This window comes from Morchella sextelata, assembly GCF_020137385.1.
Source record: "Morchella sextelata strain SCLS chromosome Unknown scls_1, whole genome shotgun sequence".
Classification (NCBI taxonomy): Eukaryota; Fungi; Ascomycota; class Pezizomycetes; order Pezizales; family Morchellaceae; genus Morchella; species Morchella sextelata.
This window is the reverse complement of record NW_025408616.1, coordinates 134769-154996: the sequence shown is the minus strand read 5'-3', so window position 1 is coordinate 154996 and position 20228 is coordinate 134769. Positions and strand designations below refer to the sequence as shown.

The 20228-nt window shown below is 49.6% G+C and overlaps 3 protein-coding genes across 3 annotated transcripts; 2 read left to right on the top strand and 1 right to left on the bottom strand.

The window, feature by feature from the left end:
- Positions 1 to 790: 790 nt before the first annotated feature.
- On the bottom strand, positions 791 to 4722 carry H6S33_000031 (uncharacterized protein; the record flags this gene model as incomplete). Its single annotated transcript, XM_044831673.1, has 7 exons — positions 791 to 2236; positions 2288 to 2784; positions 2836 to 2906; positions 2954 to 3024; positions 3074 to 3468; positions 3523 to 4348; positions 4417 to 4722. The coding sequence occupies 7 exons, from the start codon at positions 4720 to 4722 to the stop codon at positions 791 to 793; spliced, it is 3612 nt and encodes a 1203-aa protein (XP_044699590.1).
- A 4101-nt stretch (positions 4723 to 8823) lies between these two features.
- H6S33_000030 (uncharacterized protein) lies at positions 8824 to 9021 on the top strand (the record flags this gene model as incomplete). The annotated part of the gene is made up of 1 exon (XM_044831662.1): positions 8824 to 9021. One exon carries the CDS (start codon positions 8824 to 8826, stop codon positions 9019 to 9021), a length of 198 nt encoding a protein of 65 aa, XP_044699589.1.
- Positions 9022 to 12565: 3544 nt separating this feature from the next.
- On the top strand, positions 12566 to 16395 carry H6S33_000029 (uncharacterized protein; the record flags this gene model as incomplete). The annotated part of the gene is made up of 7 exons (XM_044831650.1): positions 12566 to 12607; positions 12659 to 12667; positions 12783 to 12811; positions 12968 to 13041; positions 13423 to 14909; positions 14987 to 16110; positions 16185 to 16395. 7 exons carry the CDS (start codon positions 12566 to 12568, stop codon positions 16393 to 16395), a joined length of 2976 nt encoding a protein of 991 aa, XP_044699588.1.
- Positions 16396 to 20228: the final 3833 nt, after the last annotated feature.

Below are 20228 nucleotides of genomic sequence, written 5' to 3'. Positions count from 1 at the left end.
GTAAAGATTTATTGAGCTGACATTGGTGGGGATGCGGGATAGACATCTCTATTATGCACAGAAGCCAGAAACAGAGAATTCTTGAGGATATGATGGGTTACACCGAATGCTTATTGGTTATTGGGTATGAGACTTTTGATATTCAGTGGGAAAAAGCTGTCGTGACCGACTCTGAGACTTGACAAATCTTTATCTCACATTGATTTTGTTACAAATGCACGTCCAAATTTGTCAAGTCATCCAGCCATATGAATGAAATAAATAGATTTGGATTTTGTAGACATTTCAGAAAAGACCGTGTAACACTGCACTCAGGCGGCGTGGTAGATATACAGAATACTCTAAGCATGTATGGTATGTACATATGTACCTGTACATATATGGAGCCCAATGACCTGGTACGCGGGCACGTATCCCCCTCGATCACTCAATGCTGAAGCTTCGAATCCTTGGGAGGGCCGCATGGTGGTCCGAGCGTCTGGAAAAAAATATTATTGTAATAAATCTCCGCCGCCTTTTCTTTTATCGAACATTGGCGAAACAGTAACTTACACGTCGTCCCAGAAACAACACAAAGCGAAAGACATGAGTATGCACCTAAATTCTTGCCTTATAATTACTGCGCACCGTTATTTTCTTTTTTTTCTTTCATAGATAGCTCACACTGCGTATATTATAATTCTTTGAAATACAGAAGACTCGCCGGGATATCCTTATATTATTTTTCAAAGAAAAAGGAAAGAAAAGGAGGGAAAAAAAAGAAAAAACCATGATATTCGTGTTGCACATCCTAAACCTCTGTCTCCACATCGGGTTCTCTCCCGGTAAGTTTAGTCTTCGCCTTCAGTTTCCTGCCTGCAAACTTCATCTCATCTTTTGCGAACGCAATACTCCTCATCGGTTTCCACTGCATCAAGCCTCTATGCTTCCTATGTGTGGTTCTTTGATTCTCTCGGTATGCTCTTATTGACTTGATAGGATTCATGGAGCCTGAATTTGTGGGTTCCTCCTCCGTTGAAGGTGGACTTACAGTTGTGACGTGGTGATATGAGGAGTCGGAAGCCGCTTCCGAGTCGCTGTCTGAGTCTGTATCAGAATCGGAGTAGTCGGAACGATTAGTGATGAGCGGGGAGTATGGTTGTACACCACGCTGATTGGGGTTGTTTTCGTTGAAATCGGTAGTACGATATCGACTTTCTGGGGCTAAATCCTTTTTCCCAGCTTCAAAAACACCAGTCCAGTCTTTCCCATAACGATCCGTGAGGCGATTTGTTTCGTCGGCAACTTTGGGACCCTTGTCAAAGTCTGCAAGGTCGCCCCGCATCTGGGAAATGCTGTGTTCATGGAGTTCATCGATGATGGGGTTGGTTTCCTTGTGTACTATTGTCCCCCTGATTCCCTCACTCCTGCAAGCTGCCCAAGTCTCAAAGGTCTCCCTTGAGTCATTGTCTGTGGCAAACTTTTCGTGATCTTCATCCATCCCCGCCTTAAAGCGCCCAGAGAAGACCAGTGTTCCGACTTGCTGCAAGTCAATACTAGGATCATCTTCTACGCTTTCAATACGATTCTGCGTGAATCTCTGGGAGTTGGAAGTCTTGAAGATAGGAATACGAATTGGTGTTGGGTCGTTATCAACCAGTTTGTCAAGCCAAAGGGTAGCATGTGCGTCTGGGCCTCGTGAAGTAGGATTGTGTGACGAGTCGTAGAAGTCGAAGGTGATGGGTGACATATATCTGTGCTTGACAGGGAGACGGATGCGGTGTTGCTTCTCCTTCTTTCCTCTGACTAGAGCCCACTCAATAGTACCGGTTTGCGTTTTAACACCATTTTTGCGGGGGATCAGGCCAGTGGACCCGCCGGTTCGAAGTTTGATTTTTGCAGCGGTGGGATACGACTCTGCAATGAGTGTTTCAGAGGTGAACTCAAATGTACCAACGTCCCACCCAGTAAGTTGTCGTGGAATGGTTAATTCAACACTTCTAAATAGGAGAGATAGACGAATGCGACCAAAACCGATACCACCATCGAGGGGAAACCACCGAGTGACTTCGGAGTTTGTTTGAAGTATATCCGAAAGTTTTAGAGGGACTACACCGAGGATAGGGTCATGTTCACGGTAGCGTTGGTCGCGAACTGTGACCGTGATAATAGCGGAGCGCCAGTCACGGATAAATCGCTCGGTACCTGCGTTGAAAATTGGTTTACTACTTACTACCTTACTACGGGTGCGGTAAACCTAGATCAACTGTTAGCTGGTGATGTGTAAGGTTCAGGAGTAAGGGCATACAAGCTGATCGTTGATAGAAATGGTGCAGTAAGCGCTTGGTAGCTTCCCACCTTCCTCCTGCTTAATCTCCCCAGTTTCCATACCAGGAGAATATTCCTTCCCATTCTTCCTATTACCATAGTTTCCAGTCAAATCTCTGATCTCCAGGTTGACAATCTGATGAACAACAAGGGATACAATCCCAGAAGGAAACAGCGGGTCTGGAGGTGTATGCATCACAGCGTCCTCCAGTGTGTTCTCTAAGACGCCCTGGTCATCCTGGAGCTCCGGTCGGTCTTTTAGTTTATCTGGAAGGTTCACGTCCTTCCCGGATGTTCTCAGTGCAGGACGGAAGCCCGGCTTGCCGAAAAATCCAACCTCCCAATAAAGTTTGCCGGGCATACTTGTGCCAGACTCAGCGCCAGTCAATGTTGAGACTTGCTCATGCATCCTTCCAGGGTTGAGCAGAAGGTCATGAAGCGGGATTTCTACTTTTCCGACCATGTCGTCGGCAGTGACTTGGGGGTGTTAGTCTTTTATTTGATGGCGTCGATGGAACAAAGACTTACGTCTGTCTGAATCCCAGAGTTCGACTGAAAGAGCTTCGTTTGCTTTGATATGATCGGCTTTCACAAGTAATCTGACGATATGTTAGCAGATTAATTTAAAAAGTGGGATATGACTTACGCTGTGCTTTCCTCCCAGATAGGGTTAAGGTCATCGACAATCACTCGTGTCGAATACATCGGTTTCTCGTACTAGAATGTGTCAGTTTATACCTACGATATTGGGCCTATGGATTCATACCTTGCTATAGGCCAAAGTGATATAGGCATCACTGCTACCCCTCTTATCTTGCTTGCTCAATCCCACGGCCTTTTTAATCCTTACCCATAAGATACCAACCGTGTCAACCTCCTTCTTGACATCATCCCCAAGCAGCATCTTTCCAATCTCGAGAGACATGCTCTTTGGCGCAACATACTCATTCGCAGCAGTTGCAATAGAAGCATTGACGAATTGGGATATAAGCGGAAGGTTCAGGACGTTGATACCCCATTCAACCATTGGTATACATGATACAGCGACTTGTGGGGTTCCCATGAGAGTGAAGGTGAGCGTCCTTAAAAACGGAGGATCGGGCGTCAACTGCAGCCGCAAGCGAACAGTTCCAACAAGACTCTTGAGCTCGACCCAAATAGCTGTTTAACCATCAGTACTTACATCACAGAAAACTATTCCAATGGGCTACATACGCAGAGGGACGCCAAAAAGCCCCTTGATACCCAGATAAAACTCCACCTGCAAATGCATATTCTTCGCTTTGTTGCTCACCCCTCTTCCCTCCGTTGGTGCCGCGTGGTACGCAAATGAAGCCTCGAGATTATACACTTCTCCGCCTTCCTCCTCGGCCAGTCTCTGTTGTTGGTCCTGTCCATCCCTTTCAGACGTCGCAGCCCTTTTCAAATCCGCCACCTCAACATCAGGCAGTGCTCTCAGCGAAAGTATCCTCAACGGGTTCGATCCTTGAGAAATATCTGCTACTCTCACATTCTCAATTATTCCGGGGACCGATGCCTGCATAACATCCTCTAATAAATCTGCTACACTACTGAACATTTCTGGGTTCACGAGGTTCCACCCAAGTCCCATGAGAGCATTCATCCATTCCACAGACTCTGGAATTAGGTTTGCCACTGCCGTCTGACCTCGACGCTTCTCAGTCTCCCAGTCGACGTTTGCAGACTCTTCCACAAGGTTTTTGGTCCAGTAGTAGATGTATGAGCTAACGCCCGTGGCAACAATCAGAAGACCTATTATGGAGCCTTGGGTTAAGATACGCCCGAGAACAACGATTGAGACGAAAAGGATTCCGCAAAGGGTTGTTGCGCGCTTCTCGAGATCATGAAAGACGGTGCCTTGGAGTGATAGCGAGGGGGTGGGGTGGAAAAGAATGTTTGTCTTTTCGCCGTGGATAGGGACATCGCTGGTTGTGCCTGGAGCTATCGGTGCGGGGGGCGCTGTAACGTCTTGAGTCTTTGCGTATTCTTCTTGGGATTGAGTCGGTGAAGAATATTTTGCCTGGGAAAGTTTGTTTAGTTATCCTCAAAACGAGAACTAGCGCCAAAAGGAACCCAAGAGAAGCCAACCTGAGGATCACCAACGTCCTTTCTGTCTGTTAAATTCGCATTTGGAACCACCACGTCGTTTCTCTTCGCCGCATTGATAAAGCGCTCATTCGTATCTTCAATCACTACTTCTTTTCCTGTTGTCGGATCCGTTACAGTTCTCCTATTCCCTTGTGACCCTTCACCCTGCTCTACCCCTTTGCGTTCACTGGCAATCTGGGCCTTCTCGTCACTCTTCTGGCCCTCAACCTTTTCGGCGGTTTCGCGAAGAAAATCGGAGACCTTTGGAATAGGATTCGATCCTGAGTAAGGCTTATTCGACGTCATGTTGGATAATTGGAGGTGACAGTCAACTCTCTTCTGATGCTTGAGAGCTGTCCAAAGAAGTCGGGCCACTACCGTCTATATACGATACCGGGGATTAATTGAGAGCTGCCCATGACATCACTGGTAGAGGTCGTCACAGTTACCTCAGGGATCCATGTACATACATCCTAAATAATTGTAACAACTTGATCTTGAACTTTGCCTTGCTTGTTCTTGAGCTTTATGCACCCTACAGGCGGCTGGCCGATCGAATGCGATTGTCTGTTCAAAGGGGCGTTCAGCCGCATGACACTACAGTTTACGGCCTTTTTTAAGGGTCGATTCTCAGAAAACTATTTCACGGCTCCAAATCTTCAGTATCAATACCCAGAGCTAGCATTTCTTGGTTGTATTGTGGAGTGCATGCCTATCCCTAGTAGGTACCTATCTGCAAAGAGCGGCAACAAAGCGAGAGACGATCAGACATGCCACCCTATCGAACGGGCTCTTTGTCTTGTAAATAGAGTAGGGAAGCAAGGATCATGATAGCAATCGATAGAGTAGGAGCTGTTTGGCTCTGGGGCGCTGAGCGAATCAGTCAGTCCAAGGCACGGTTGAAGACACGCAACGGAACAGAAGAACTGGAAACAACATTCCAGCCTGACGTCACACCTGTATGGGTTAGGTTGCGTGTGCCAAGATAGGGTTACCGCGAAATCTCGAGTTATTTGGGGGGTTGCCAAGGCCACCTGCTAAACTACATTTAATTTAGATCCTGTAAAAGAGGGCTTTTTTCTTGAAGATCGCTTCCTCTAAAGGTGAAGATCCTCAGCTTTTTGCCTTGGCAACCCCCCCGAATAACTCGAGATTTAGCGGTAGGTTTAAATTGAATCATGGATTGTCACTCTCGCTCTACTCTCTCAAGTACTTATCATTAGTCCTATTCTTTCTTTTGCAATTCTTTTTGATAGAACTTAGTATCTATATAGCTACGCTACAAGCGATTGAACTCATAAAGGAGACAAGCGTACAAGGAACGACGCATTCATAATTTCATAATTACTACTATGTGGCTGATCAAAATATAGTCTACGTTAGAATATCTTCGTTGTGCGAATGATCAAACGCGCGGTCTTGGTATAGGCGGCATATGAAAGTTCGCCTTACTTATAGAATTGACTACTTTTCGGAACTCTAAAAGATAGAAGATTAGAGTTACGATCGCGATCATGCTTCGCCAAATCACATTTACTACATACTGTTTACTACGTAGATGGGTAAAATAAGGTACCTGCAGGTGAAAAAACTAGGACCGAATGGTTTCAGTGTCAAATCAGCGGTTCTTCCCAGCTTTCGCTAGTAGTAGGGTGTGTGTGCGTATCTTGTGAAAAATTCTACTTAGTAAACATGTGAATTGCTCAAGCGAAAGAATTATAGGTGGAACAAGACTTGTGGTCGAACTTCTAAATTGAATAGCACCGTCACCCAAATTTAAAGACTTCTGACAGCACTCGTGAATATGGACTCGACATGGATAGTATTAACGAGTTTTGAATTTGAGAACGTTCTATATAACCTGCATTTGCCTCCTTCGTAATACCATGTGCGGGTCCCCTTAATTCCCACTTGAATGGAAAGTTTACACCCATTGGCCACCGTTAGATTACCCTTACATTCTATTACTTCTACACCCCGAAATATGGCCTTCATTATGTTTTATGCATGCCTCTTATCAGAACCTTCTACAATACTATTCATGCGCTTATTCTCACAACGAATAGTAAATCCGTTCAAAAACGACCAATGGATAGCATCATCAGGCCAGCTCTAGCGATAGCAGCGAGTCCTTTAAATATGCTGCTCCCAGGGCTTTCAGTAAATCTCAGCAGCCAACATACTCACACGTTCAGAAACAGAATCAAGCATCGGACGCCTACCCAGGGAGCACCGCCTTGCGAGAAGAAGAAAAAAGCAATCCGCCGTCATATAAAACGCTTCTCCCCCAGATAGTTCATATAACCTTATCTTACCGTCTCTCAGCTCTCTCTTTTATTCTCATACGTTCTCATTATCTGATTTTCTTAACTTCTCACCTTGGCCCTATATCTGCATTTGTTCCTACTCAAAAGGAGACAATCAAAGCCAACAAGGCAAGAAACCAAATCACTACGAACAATAGCTAACCTCCAAGCCAAGAACAAATCATGAAGATGCCCACCTCCACGTATTATTACGCTCGCTCTGGAGCTGCCACTCCAAGCAGCAGCACCCAATTGCCCCGCCACCATGGAAGTGGCTACCGTTCACCCACTACCGAGAGCGTCATGGACCACCCAGACATGGCGACTAGACACGAAGAACCTGTCCGTCAATCCCGACATGCTTCAAGTTCTAGGGGCACTCATCATCCCGCACCTCGGCCCCTGGTATTTTTCGTGTGGGCCCCTCGGCCTGCGAAGTCAGTGAGGTGGAAGGAGGACCACGAACTCACTACCTCAGTAGTGATTCCAAATAAAGAGCAGATGCGCGAGCTGGAAAGAACACCTGAGTCCCCACCACGACGTCATCACGATCGACGACGCTCCCACCATCGTGATTCGCATGAGTATGTGGAGGATCGGGAACCTACAAGGTATCGGGAGGAGCGCGGCGGAACGAGGGGATATGTGAATGCGCCGGTCGAGGATATGCGTGGTCCGAGGGGCAATTCAAGGAGGAGGAGATGATGGATTTCGCTTTGATATCTGGATCTGTGGGAGGATGTTGGCTTCTGTTCCTCTGTCTATGGGGGTTTCTGACGTTGGGTACCTACACGGTACACCTTAATGTTTCTGCACTGTTACCTCTACCTCCACTCCTTCTCTTTGGACGGGCAAGACGTTCAAGTTCTTTTGTTGCTCTGTTTGGCACTAGCCATATTCACCTTCATTCACGAGAAGGCATCTCTTTTTATTAGTATAATTATAAGTGGTTGATCGACGGGGATATTAATATAACGTAGGATTTTACACTTTCTTTTGTCGTTTTTTCTCGTTTGTATCGGCAATCTATAGGCAGCACTAGTTGAATAAGAATACAGCTTTCAGACCAATATTCTATGTGTGAGATTCGGTGACCATACACGTGACTGCAGTGACTTGAGGTTTTCGGTATCCATTGGCGGCCTGAACCCAAGCCGTCCCAGACCCCTCGCAACCGAGGCTCATAGGGCCCGAGCCCTCGAAATAAGCTAGCTCGCCGAATGGCTAACGCCGGTGGTCAATGATCAAAGATGCACGATATTCTCTGCCAAGTGTTGTTCGAGTTGTCACAAGTAAACAACAGCCATATTAATGAAAACGCAGCTGAGATAACTATTTTCAAGCACAAGATCTCATGGTCCGGATTCTTCTAACCAATAGTCGTCATGTACTCGAGAATAAATATCTTCATTATCTAGATCGTGCTCGTTGAAGCTAAGGCCCATTCTGGATGGGTCCAAAGCTCGAGACTCAAGCTCAAGCCAGCTCGGCCCGATCACGGACCACACTAAATTATTCTGATTTCTGGTCCTGATCCTGGAACCATCGAAATCCCCATCAAAAAATTGTTGATTTTAAGACGAGACATATGTATATATATGCAGAATAATCAATTGTATATCAATTGGTCTTTTATTCCATTCGTCTACTACCCCTTGAGTTGCCCAAGGCATCAATGCATGCATGTCGAGCTTGCCTTGTGGGAAACCCCCCAAAACCGTGGTGGTTGGAAACAAACGGTTGGTGAGAGATCGACTCAGATTATGAAAACCAGGTAACTCATTATCAAAGTCACATTCTTAACCCCCACGCAAATCAAGGGTCTCTCACCATCTGCCGACAGCTGAGGTATCCGTGGTACCGGTACACATTAGCATGGACGGTGTAACACATGCATGCTAGCTGTTAATTAAATTACGGCGTAGTAGGAGAATTCACCATCGCAATTGCTGTGTTTTACAATGTAGCTCCCCCAAAGGCCGTGAGAGAAGCTCGCTGTTGGGACTCATGCATTGTGTACGCGCGGGTTACGGTTACCGCCAGGGAAATTTAGTCGGATGCATCATATCAAATCACTCGGAAAGCTATAGCGCTAACCAAAATGCGTGCCACTGAGGCCTCCGTGGCGCTCTCCAATGGTGGCTGCGGAAACTACGGGAAATCAAACACGGGACCCTTCAGTATTGTAACGATAAAGGAGTCTAGAGACAGGATGGTTGAGAAAGCTGTCAATGGCACTGCCACGTCCACGAAAGCTCAGTTCAGACCAACAACCGCCATTCTCAGCTTATGGCCTTGATGCAGTCACTCATGTGGCATAGACCGTGGCCGTGATTGAAGCACCAGGTAAGGCACTTGGCATTTGACATTCACTGCCCCATCTTATCTATGCTAATCTTATTACAACCTGGCATTTGCTCTTACCCTTCCTTTAAGAGCGGTCAATCTTTATCCTTGGCACGGTCTTCCTCTTACTACATGTATATATAGGATCTCTTCCCCCCTCCCCTTCATAAATCATAGTTGTATGCATTTGTGTTCTTGCTCTGGCAAGCAGGAGAATCTTTTTTCTCCTGTCTGTCAGAGTAAGAACTCAGCTGCAACAATTTTTCTTGTGGCCCTCTGTTCACCTGATTCTCCTTTGAATCAGGAACATGGCTTAATACCGGTTTCCCCACTTAAAACTTTTTTTAAGCGGGAACCGCGAAGCTACGGTTGGGGCATTCTTTGGTGGGTTAGGGTTTTTTAATGCTTTTGTATTAGTAATTTTATGTTTGTATATATATAATTCAATAGAGCGTATTTACTAACCGTCAATTCTGACAATTGGCGCTTCGCCACTCTCCAAAGCGGCATCCACAAGTGCCATTTTGCAGCTTGCGCATTTCATATCCCTATGGAGGGGAAGTGTCAATTGTCAAAAATGACACTTAGTAAATACGCTCTAATAATCGTGTCAGCGATAGTAGCTCTATTAAAGTATCAAAACCAACCCCACCAAATTAAAGTGAACCCGAGGTAGAAGTAAACTGCCACATCGCCCCTGTTTCTGTGGTTCTTTGCGCTCCGTGCTACTTGGTTCCTTACATGTATTCTTCCTCTTTGTCCTCTTTGCCTTTTCTTCTTCCTGGCTTGATATATGAGAATTCGAATGAATAACTTGGAAATTAAACTTGTCTTTAAAGCTTTCCTGTTGTCCACACGATACGTGTTCTGTATCTTTATCTTGCGTATAAAAGGAACCAGTTCTTTCTTTTCTTCTTTATGCCTTGTACATGTGCGTTGCTGCCATGGCGCTTTGTTCATACCATCAGCTCTTCCACAGTGGGCATCTACTTGCTCACTACATGAGCCACCGACCTATCCCTCGCTGCAGTTTAACCTCGGTTCCGAAACTGCATAGTTATTCCAAAAATCCCCTGCTGGTGAAACCTGAAGTCCACCTGTCCAAGATGCATATGTACGATGACAGCAGTTCTGAAACCCTAACCCTGATTTTATGCTACCCCCAAGCCGCAGGATGGTGCACGGCAGGATAGTAGGGACAAGGCAGGGCACAAGGTTTTTTGAAAGGTGACCCGCCATGTGATGATCTTGGACGTCTGCTCTAGGGGAAGCCGGTGTCTGGTGGCCTTACCGGGCTGGTTCGTGCGTTTCTACTAGTTCTGGACGTACTGGTACAACATAACGGCGTCTTTTCGCATCTGTGGCCGTGTGCTGCTCATCTTGCGACGCAGAACATCGGAGGTCTGATATAATATTTATCACTCTTCTCGGTATTTCTAAGGGTTGATGCATGTGGGCACAGAAGTACATCGATATCGATATCGCAGAATTCAACGACATCGATCGGAATGCAAAACGAAATCTGAGCATCACACACGACGGACGATAGATGTCAAACGCTGAGGGCGGGCCGTGTGATGAAAAAAAAAAAAAAAAAAAAGCCGTACGTACGATGGCCCGTAACCACCGCAATGATGGAAGCTTACAAGATGAAGCTCACCCAATCACTTCACAGGCCATCACTCGCCCACTCTCCACACCGCACATCCATCCACGCATCCACAGGCACCACTCCCACCGAAGATCGCCCACGACGACTCAATCACCGTATTCCCCCCATACACCTGATAGGACCGCACGACACTTTGATCGACACCTGTCGGCTGACGTGCAGCTGGAATTCTCCGGCGTTCACAAGGTCACGTTCCCATTGGATCGTGTCCCCGCCAGTAGAAGCGTGGTTGGGAATGTGAGGCACGCACCCCACTCGTCGGTGGGGAGGGGGAATCTGGCGAGTTTATGCCTTCGATGCGGGGTGCACTGCGTCGCGGGGGGAGTGGACAGCTCGGTGCCTTGCAAGGTTCTCTTTGGTTTTTTGGTTTTTGGTTTTTAATTTTTCGCAACGAAGGTATGCACGTAGAGTATGCTGTGAGAGGGATATATGTAGATAGGTCGCTGAGTGCACTACAGGGACCCGACTCGCTGATGGTTTTCCAGCGGCATCTCTGCTGTTCTCTGGGGTTTTTTTTCTTTCTTTTCTCATCAAACGGGCCGCCAGAGTTCAACAGAAACACTTTCACCGCAGTCGGATGGTTTCCTCATCAGCATCTAACTTGTATGGGATGAGCAATTTTCTATTTGGCTGCTCTTTTTTCCCTTTCATCGCGTTCCATATCACATTACACTGGCGTTGTCTTTGGGCCTAATAGCAATAGTCATTTGCACCACCTACAAACACGGCGCTAGGGCTGAGAAACGAAACACTGCAAGGGGCGGCAAGTGGACAGAACAGACTGGAACCAGACACCGACGGACACAGGCAGACACAGACACAGACACAGCCATTGTCACAGATCATGCAACCGACTGACTAAGGCCCGCTCGAGTGATGCCGCATGACCACCAACCCTCTGCCCTGGCTGGCCGGGATCGCCCACTGCTCGCTCGAGTGGCTGTTTGGAGTAAAGTAGAGTAGAGTACCTACATGTATTTACCGAAAGCAGGAGGCAGGCAGGCAGTCACAGTCATACCCAGATGTACCCAGCTAGGCGATGAGCGTGATGATGCCGCAGAGATGCGTCTACCGCCTACCGTGGCTGTGAGGGCGCGGGTAAAACACGCAGCTAGGAGGGGGCGAGAGGGAATAGAGTAGCCTGTAGCGAGTGCGAGAGACCCACAATATTAACAACCCTATTCCACAACCACAAAAGCCACAGACACAGACAGAGACAGAAATATGAAATCGCCAACATGAAAAAGCAACAATTAGCGTGCAGAGACCGACAATGACGTCCTGTCTGTCTCTGGCTGCCACGCACCTCCTCTGGGTGGTGGTGGTGGTGGTGCCTCCCGCCTGGTGTGTTGAGTTTTTCATTTTATTTTTTTTATCTTGTTCTCATGCAGCGTGGATCTGGCGTGGAGCGGGTTAGTGCGGGTTTGGCTTGGGATCTGTTGGTTGGCCGCGGTTCCCTGCCTGGCTTGCTGGCTTGCTGGCTGTCGCTGGGCTGTGACTGGAAGCTGGGCGACAGCGAAAGAGGGAAAGGGCATAGCATCCATTCTCCATCTCCCCCACACACGCGCGGAGAGAATGCGGCTCTGCTCCAGTCAATAGGCAGAAGGAACCTGCCTATGTTTTATTTCTATTTGTGGCCCCCAGACCCTACCTACTCTACCTACTCTACTTGTGGGTTTCAGCCGGGCGCTGGTGCTTCCGTTTGGTGGTAGAGCAAGAGCCAGAAGAGCCAGAAGAGCCAGAAGAGCCAGAAGAGCCAGAAGAGCCAGAAGAGCAAGAGGGAAGAGGGAACAAGCTATCCACGTCACGCTGCTGCAGTGCATGGATGGGAACGATAGGAAGGGAAAAGAAGGAAAAAAAAATAAGTGTGAGTGAGTGCAAGTGTGAGTCTAAAGGACATTACCACTGACAGGGAGAGGGATGTGAGGTGAGGGGTCGTGTCGGGTCTGCTGTTTGGTTTGGGCGCGAGAGGTGGGAGAGCAGGTGGGGGCTGTGAGAGGTAGAAAGGTGTAGAGAGTGAGAGGTTGTGTAGTAGCAGGTAGCGGTGGCTAGTTACAGCATTACTTGGACGGTAGCTTTTCCCTTCCCCGTTTGCTTGCATCTTCTCTTCTTCTGCTTCTTCTTTCCATCTTGCTCTTCTCTTGCTCTTCGCTTCCCTCTTTCTAGTCTTGTCACTTCCTTTATTTTTCTTGGAGAAAGAAGTAAAGTTCGAAAGTGATCGATCTAGCTGTCTGTGCCCTTGCTCGTTCGAAGCGTCAAAGAAGAAGAACAGAAAGTGGAGGGGTAAAACAAAAAGGTTTGGTGAGTTTTGCAATCCATCTATTTTATTTCCAATCTACTCTACGGTACCGGTACTGCAGAGTAGCTATCTATGCTCCATCCATCCATCTATCTACTACTCTATCTCCTACACACACACTGCACACATGCACACACACAGCACTTTTCCTGTTTTGTTGTTTTTTCCCTGTACGTTTGCCCTTTCCCTCACCGGGAGGTGAAGGAAAGCAATAAATAAACAAACCAAAGCAAACACCCCACACACACACACACACCCAGATAGATAGATAGCTATCCTACAGACACACATACAGACACGCGCACACACACACACTCACACACATACAATTAAAACCCTCAGTGCAGCACCAGCCAGCTAACAGACAATACCCCCCCCCGCAGTATTGTTCAGCACACCCGGGTACTTTAGCACTCGGACGCCATCCGCGCTGTTGCTTCCCCGCTCCACTTCAGTCGCCAGTGACAGCGGCATCCCCGAGCAAGAGACTCCACCACACCACCAGAACTACGAGCAGCAGCACTTGCCCGCCATCGCAGCATCGCAGCAGACAACCACAGACGACGCAATCTACGCATACCTCATGTCCGCCCACGGACACTACTACAGCGGCGGGGGCAGAGACAGCGGGGGAGGAGGAGGAGGGGGCGGCGGGGGAGGGGGTGGAGGGAGTGGAGGACAGCCCTCGCAGTCCCCGTTCTATTCTTCCCAGGGCCCCCCGCAGCACCACGGGTACGCCCCAAATACGGCCGCCTCGCCAGTATCAAACTACTCAAACTCGCCGCCCCAGCAGCAGCCTCCCCCCATCCGCTCACACACGGCAGCCCCGTACAGCTCTGGCGGGTATGCCCCCCCGTCAAACACAGCTCCAGGCGGTGGGTACTACGGCCAGCCCCCATCCCACCCCCCGCAGGCCTCGGGACCACCCCAGTCGTCGCAGGGCCCGTATCGGACCCAGCAGGGAGGGAACCGTCCTGACCGTCACGATTTCTCGCCCTCCCAGCAGTCGCAGCCTCCACCCCGCTCCGACTACGGCCCTCCTGTTTCAGCGGGGGGATACTCTCCAGACCTGCCCCACATAATCGCAAACACGCACGGCCTCCCCCCTGATGTCGTGCAGCGCCTGGCAGAGGATCTCATGCGCAGCATCCAGCTCGGACAAGCAGGAGGACCAGGAGGAGGAGGAGGAGGAGGAGCAGGCGGGGGAGGAGGAGGAGGAGTTGCACCGGCGGGCGCAGCCCCGTTGCTCACGCAGCCGGTCGCCCCCCACGGCCAGCAGCAGCAGCGCCAAGGCTCCCCCGCTGTCGCGACAATCCCTGCCCCGCCGCCACCACAGCCACAGGGCGGTCACGGCGGTCACGGGCCGCACCAGCCACAACACTACGGCATGCCGCCGGTGCCAGGGCCCTTCCCTGGCTATGGCTCCTCGGCACACGGCCCGGGGGGCCAGGAGACGGCGCCCGCGCCTGGCCCGCCGCCGCCGCACCACGGCCAGAAGATGAGCCACGGCCAGCAGTACGGGGCGCCGCCGGGCCAGGCCAGCTACTTCCCGCCGCAGCCGGCGCCAATCGGGGCCTCGGGGCCGCCGCACATGTCGCCAAAGGGACCGCCAGCTATGGCTCTGAGGGATGAGAATCTGGGCAGGAAACCGTCACACAGACAGTCAAAGTCGAATGCAACATCGTCTGTATACGGGCCAACACCAGGGACATCGACGTCCTCCACGGCGTCAGGGAAGCCAAAGATGGGCATGGACGACGGGGCCATCTTCTACGAGTTGTGGGGAGACCTTGTCGACAAAGAGCCTGGGAGGGAGCCTCGGCCAAAGGAAAAGCTGGTCACCCTGCTGAGGGAGACTGCAAACTACATGGTATTAATCTTTATTCCCTACATCGCACCTGATATCACCAGCATATATGCGCATGTACATCATCTAACAGTGCACAGATCAAGGAGCGCCCGGTCAAGGAGAGCATCGTCATCACGCCCGAGAAGATGGTCGACTTCTACACCTCCAACGCCGTCGAGAAGGAGCCCCTCGACTGGAAGCTCTTCTTCACCGGCCGCACCCTGGCCTCGCTGTCGTCAATCTACCGCGCGCTCAACTGCGAGCACTTCTACATGCCCCCTGCGTCGGACCAGAAGCCGTGCATCCCGGCACTCACCCCGCGCGGGTTCGAGACCTGGATGTTTACGCAGCTGATGTCCGACCCCAACCGCGAGTCGCAGCGTCTGCAGAAGGTGGTTGCAAACTGGCAGGTGATCAACCCCAAGACCGGCCATCCGTTCCCAAAGTCGATCCCCAGACGGTGCTTCCCGGACAAGGAGGACGCCATCATCTCCGATGGCTGGTGGAGGGTGTGGGAGGAGTTCCCGCGCGACTACAGCGAAGACTCGGAGGACGAGACCCTTGCCCTGCCCGCGCCAGGAGGAGGCCACCACCGCTATCCGCCGCGAGAGCAGATGACGCCCCCCGAGGCCATGGAGGGCCCGTTTGTGCCCCCGGGCCCGCCCCACAGAGGCGGCGGCGGCAAGAAGATCCCCATGACCATGCCCATGTCCTATCCTCCGGACGACGACGAGGACGACCGCCGCCACGGCCCGCCCAAGAGCAAGTCCAAGACCCCCCGCAAGCCCGACCCACACTGGCGCGAGTCTGAACTCAACCCCCGCCCCATCCTCGGCGAGGAGGCCCGCGCGGCACCGCCAACCCGCCCCCACACATCCCACGGACACCACCCCAGCGTCGACAGCGCCGAGAAGTCACGCCCCTCACGCCAGCGTGACCGCTCCGAATACCGCCATCGCCGGCATCAGTCCCGCCACCAGTCCCGCCACAGGCGCGGAGAGAGATCCCCAAGCCCTGACGAAGGCGACTGGTCGGGGTCCTCCGGCATCTCCGCCCGCACGCCTGGCAGCGGCGACGGCCCACCGCTCGATGCACCTGCACCACCGCCCGCAGGCGGCAGCAAGAGGGCCGAGGAAGTCGCGCGCGAGCAGCGGGAGGCAATGAGGCGCTTCGAGGCGCAGAACGCGCGCAGCAGACAATACGACGAATCGTACCCGGATGAGTTTGTACCCCCATCTCCCTCCTCCTCCTCCTCCTCCCAGTACGTATCCCAAGCTAACCTCTCTCTCGCGGCAGCTTCGAGGAGGACTACCGCCCACGAGACCGTGATAGGGAGAGAGATGATCGTCGCGTCGCCGAGTACGCTTACCAGGATGAGTTCGAGCGCGATGTGCGACGGACATCTACCGGGGGCGCGGCGGCGGCGCCCGCGCCCGGCAGCGACGGTGGCAGGAGGAGTCATCATGGTGGTGGGCGGAGGGAGGGCCCCGGTGGCTTCTATAGGTGAAGCGGGGAACGCGGGGAACGCGGGGACCATGGTGAAGCTGAACGAGTGGAGGGGCGTGGATGAGGACTTTTTCTATCGGTGTTGTTCGGTCGAGTAGCTGTTGTAGTTCTTCTTCTTCCATCTTTCGTTTTTCGTTTTTTTTTTTATATAGGGTGCTTGGTTTCCTTTGTGGCGAGAGGGTGGGTGGGGTTGGGTTATGATATCCGCTATTTTTATTTTCTCTTTTTGGTGGGGCTTTTTTTCTTTTTTTCTTTCTTTTTGTGTCTCTTTGTGAGGTTTTGTGTGTGGTTTCTGTTCTTTGTGTGAGCGTTATGATTGATGATGATGTCATGAAAAGATAAAAGTCCTTTGTTTTGCTGGTGGTTTTAATGAAGTCATGACGATCGATTGCAAAAGAAACGTTTGAGCTTCTGGGCTCGTGGTTGCGAGATGTCGTCGAATGTTGAATGCTGGACTGTGAATTTGGTTATAGAGGCCATGGTAAAACGGGTTCTAGAATTGTCGATGTGAAGCTTGTGCTGGTGTCTGGATTGTAAAGCCTTGGTTTGACCACTAGTTAGAGTAGACATTGGTGCGTAGGGGCAATTGGTTACATGTCGCTTCTCGTGGCTTAAATGGATATTGAAGTGAGTTTATCGAGCTCTAGAAGTCCGTAGGCATGTCAGTAGGCATGTCAGCTTGAAGAGCTCCCAAGAGTCAAGGGGGAGGACGTGGGAGGTAGTGTGGACAGGGTGGGGATGGTTATTCGGATGGGGGGGTTTGTGGTTTGGTGGGGTTTGGTGGGGTTTGGTGGGGTGGGGTTGGAGGTTGGAGGTTGGAGGTTGGTGTCAATTGAGGGGAGGAAGGACGGCGTGTGGTGGTGGTGGTGGTGGGGGTAGTGGGATAGTGGGGGTAGTGGGATAGTGGGGGTAGCGGCGGGGCAAAACTTGCGAAAGATCATCCCGAAACTAGTGGTGCCCGTGTTTCATGCAGTATCTTATTTGCTGGCGCAGGAGATGGGAAAGATGCAATTTTGGTGTAAATGATTTTTTAAAGAGGCGGGAGTGAAATAGAGCCATAAATGAGTTTTATATAAACATGACCCATTGTGGACGAGAAGCCCGTGAGAACCTTCTGTCATGTCAAAATCTATAGCCAAGTACGTGAGGACGTTCTTAAGACTCGGAAGCCATGAAATCGACAATTGTTATTTGATATTTGGCTTTTTGAATGATGTCGAATATCAACAGGTGATCTGTTACTACCATGATGAAACCTGTACGGTCAGTGATTAGATAGCTATTTAGACCCTTTTTTCTACTAATGAATCAAGTCACTTAGCCATCTCAATTGATCAATCAATAATCATCCCAGGCTGTGGTACCGAGTGATATCTCATGATTAGAATTCTCGAGTATGGTTGAGTGGCCATAATAGTATACCGGGAAGGGCCTTAGGCTTTTTGCTGTGCTAGAGAAGATTTCGCCGGAATATGACACTACATGCTCCTTGCTAGTGCTGCGTCCTTGATTTTCGGTCTTCCGCACTACATGGAGGTGCATGTCCTGTGCTTCATGACTAATTCTATATAGCAGAAATGTGAGCCTATATCAAGACAAGATCAAGATGCGGACAGACAGCAAGACTGCTACCGGCGCGCCAACACGGTCACGCAAGGCGGTTCGGCTTGTGAAATATCTCGTCCCTACATACGTACTCTGGCACGTCTGCCGTGACTGGCTGGCATTTACCGTCGAGGACTTCAGTGCCACAATATCGGGGCTGGCACAATGAGCGGGTAATGACTGGATTTGTGAGACCTACATTCTTGTCAGGAATCGAGTACATACAGGAGATGTCTTTCGGGGCGGGATCAGATTCGTAGTTATGACCATGATCGAAATGAACACGGGATTCAATATCGTGAGAGATGACGTTGTTGGAGATATATCTTGGAAGGAGCTTCCGAAACATAGCTGTCTTTGGAGACTACCCCGCTTCGTACCTTTTCGACGCAGAGAGTCTGGGTCCTTTGAAAAAGTTTTCCTCAGGGCTAACTATTCAAAGGAGCATCGTGCCGGTTTCTGGGGTTGGAGGCGTCACGGTGGTGGTGGAGGAGGTACGTGGGGCGGTCGATTCCACACGAGCACGATTATGCGCGGGAGATCAGTATCAAAAGCACACGTTTTGTAGAGTAGGTACAAATCGATAGGGTATTGGCCATTGGCGGGGTCGCAGGAATGGCGGGGTAAGGATTTTTGCATGTGATTCTCGCTCATACATAGCTGAACTAGAAATCTCTGCATGGGAAGCGTCCGGGCTGAGAGATAAGTAGATTCACTAGTGGGCCGCCGCCGGTCCCAACGAGCCTTAACATGTCTCTTTGACAACGCGTATTGGTATGTAGAATTAACACGCTTCAGTGGCTTGATCATTTTAGTATACCAGGCCGAATTGAGAGTTTCTCACATTTACTTCGTAAGAAAACCTATCGCTGAGATTCTTGAGCTTAGAGAGGCAGAGGAGATACTGTGGGCGGAAGTACTCACCCATTTGGCTTGTATGTAAGTCGTCTGTTCTTTTATCAAACCTGCATGTCATAGCCTTGCATGTCCATATATAGGTACATTTGAGTGCAACCGAGCAGCAGCCAAACCTCACGGGATGAAAGCTTACATGTAGCTATTGAAGGCTCGGAGAGCATAGAACCTCTGAGGAGATTGGGGACGCCCGATTTTGTGGACATAACTTATTCAAATGGGAGGACCAATCTATAACATGAGGAGACCTGAGTAGGCGCGTGGGAAGGCAGCGCCTGGTTGGTTCTCACGGAGATCTTATAAATTTTAGTATTTCCTTTGATAGTTGTCTGGTTGTGAGGTTGGCACTAGGAGTTCGCGGTGAAGGAATAATTTACATGCACAATGAAACTTTGGGAAGGATAGCATTATGTATCTTTATCGATGTAAAGTAGGGATATTCTCATTCCATAGTTCCCGTGAACGTGGCTTTATTGGCACTATCTATGAACGAAGCTATGCACATGTACTGTTACAAACTAAATCTTACAAGAAATCATTACAGTAGAGATCGATATCTAATGAACAAGCACGCATCATATCAGATCAGATAAGCACCTGTAAACGTGCCAATAAAAACTCGTGCATTCAGGACTCATGAAAGTTAGTACCGGGTGTGCACGTAAAGTACGGAGACACCCCCATGTCCATTTTTTTCATTGGTTGATTTTTGTGTCAATGCCATGGGTAGCAACTAAAGCAACCAATGGTGCAGGATGATTTTTACTGAGACTTATGTGGGAAAAAAATACCGAGACATTCTCATATATTTTCACTTAAAAAATCGAATTTAATCGTTAAAAATACAAACAAAAAACCAGTAGTATCTCCCCTCCCTACCGCATCATCTGCATATCATTTCAGACCACCAGACTCTGTTGAGGGTTGTTATTTGATGAAATTGTGATTGAACCGGAGTCAAATTGAGGTGATGGAGGTTGCGTTGCAAAAGCTGGCAACGGGCTACCTCAAATACTTGCTTGGCTGCCAAGTGTCACATTAATTCATATCAGCCCAATCAGAGTTCTTTCCAAACCCTCATTTTTAAAAATTCCCCAAAAGGGGGTTCTCAGTACTTACCCTTAACCCCCGGTACAAGTAGGTCGGAGTCAATATTTGAGTACAATTCAGCCTAATCAAATGCTTAGTAACACTGAAAGTTGTAAGTCTTGAAATAGTACGCTCGGTACGTTTCATAGTATTAGAGGATTCTCATTTGTCATCATGAGTCACGGGTTCTGACTCATTCTTTCTCTGGTATTTATTAGTCATGTT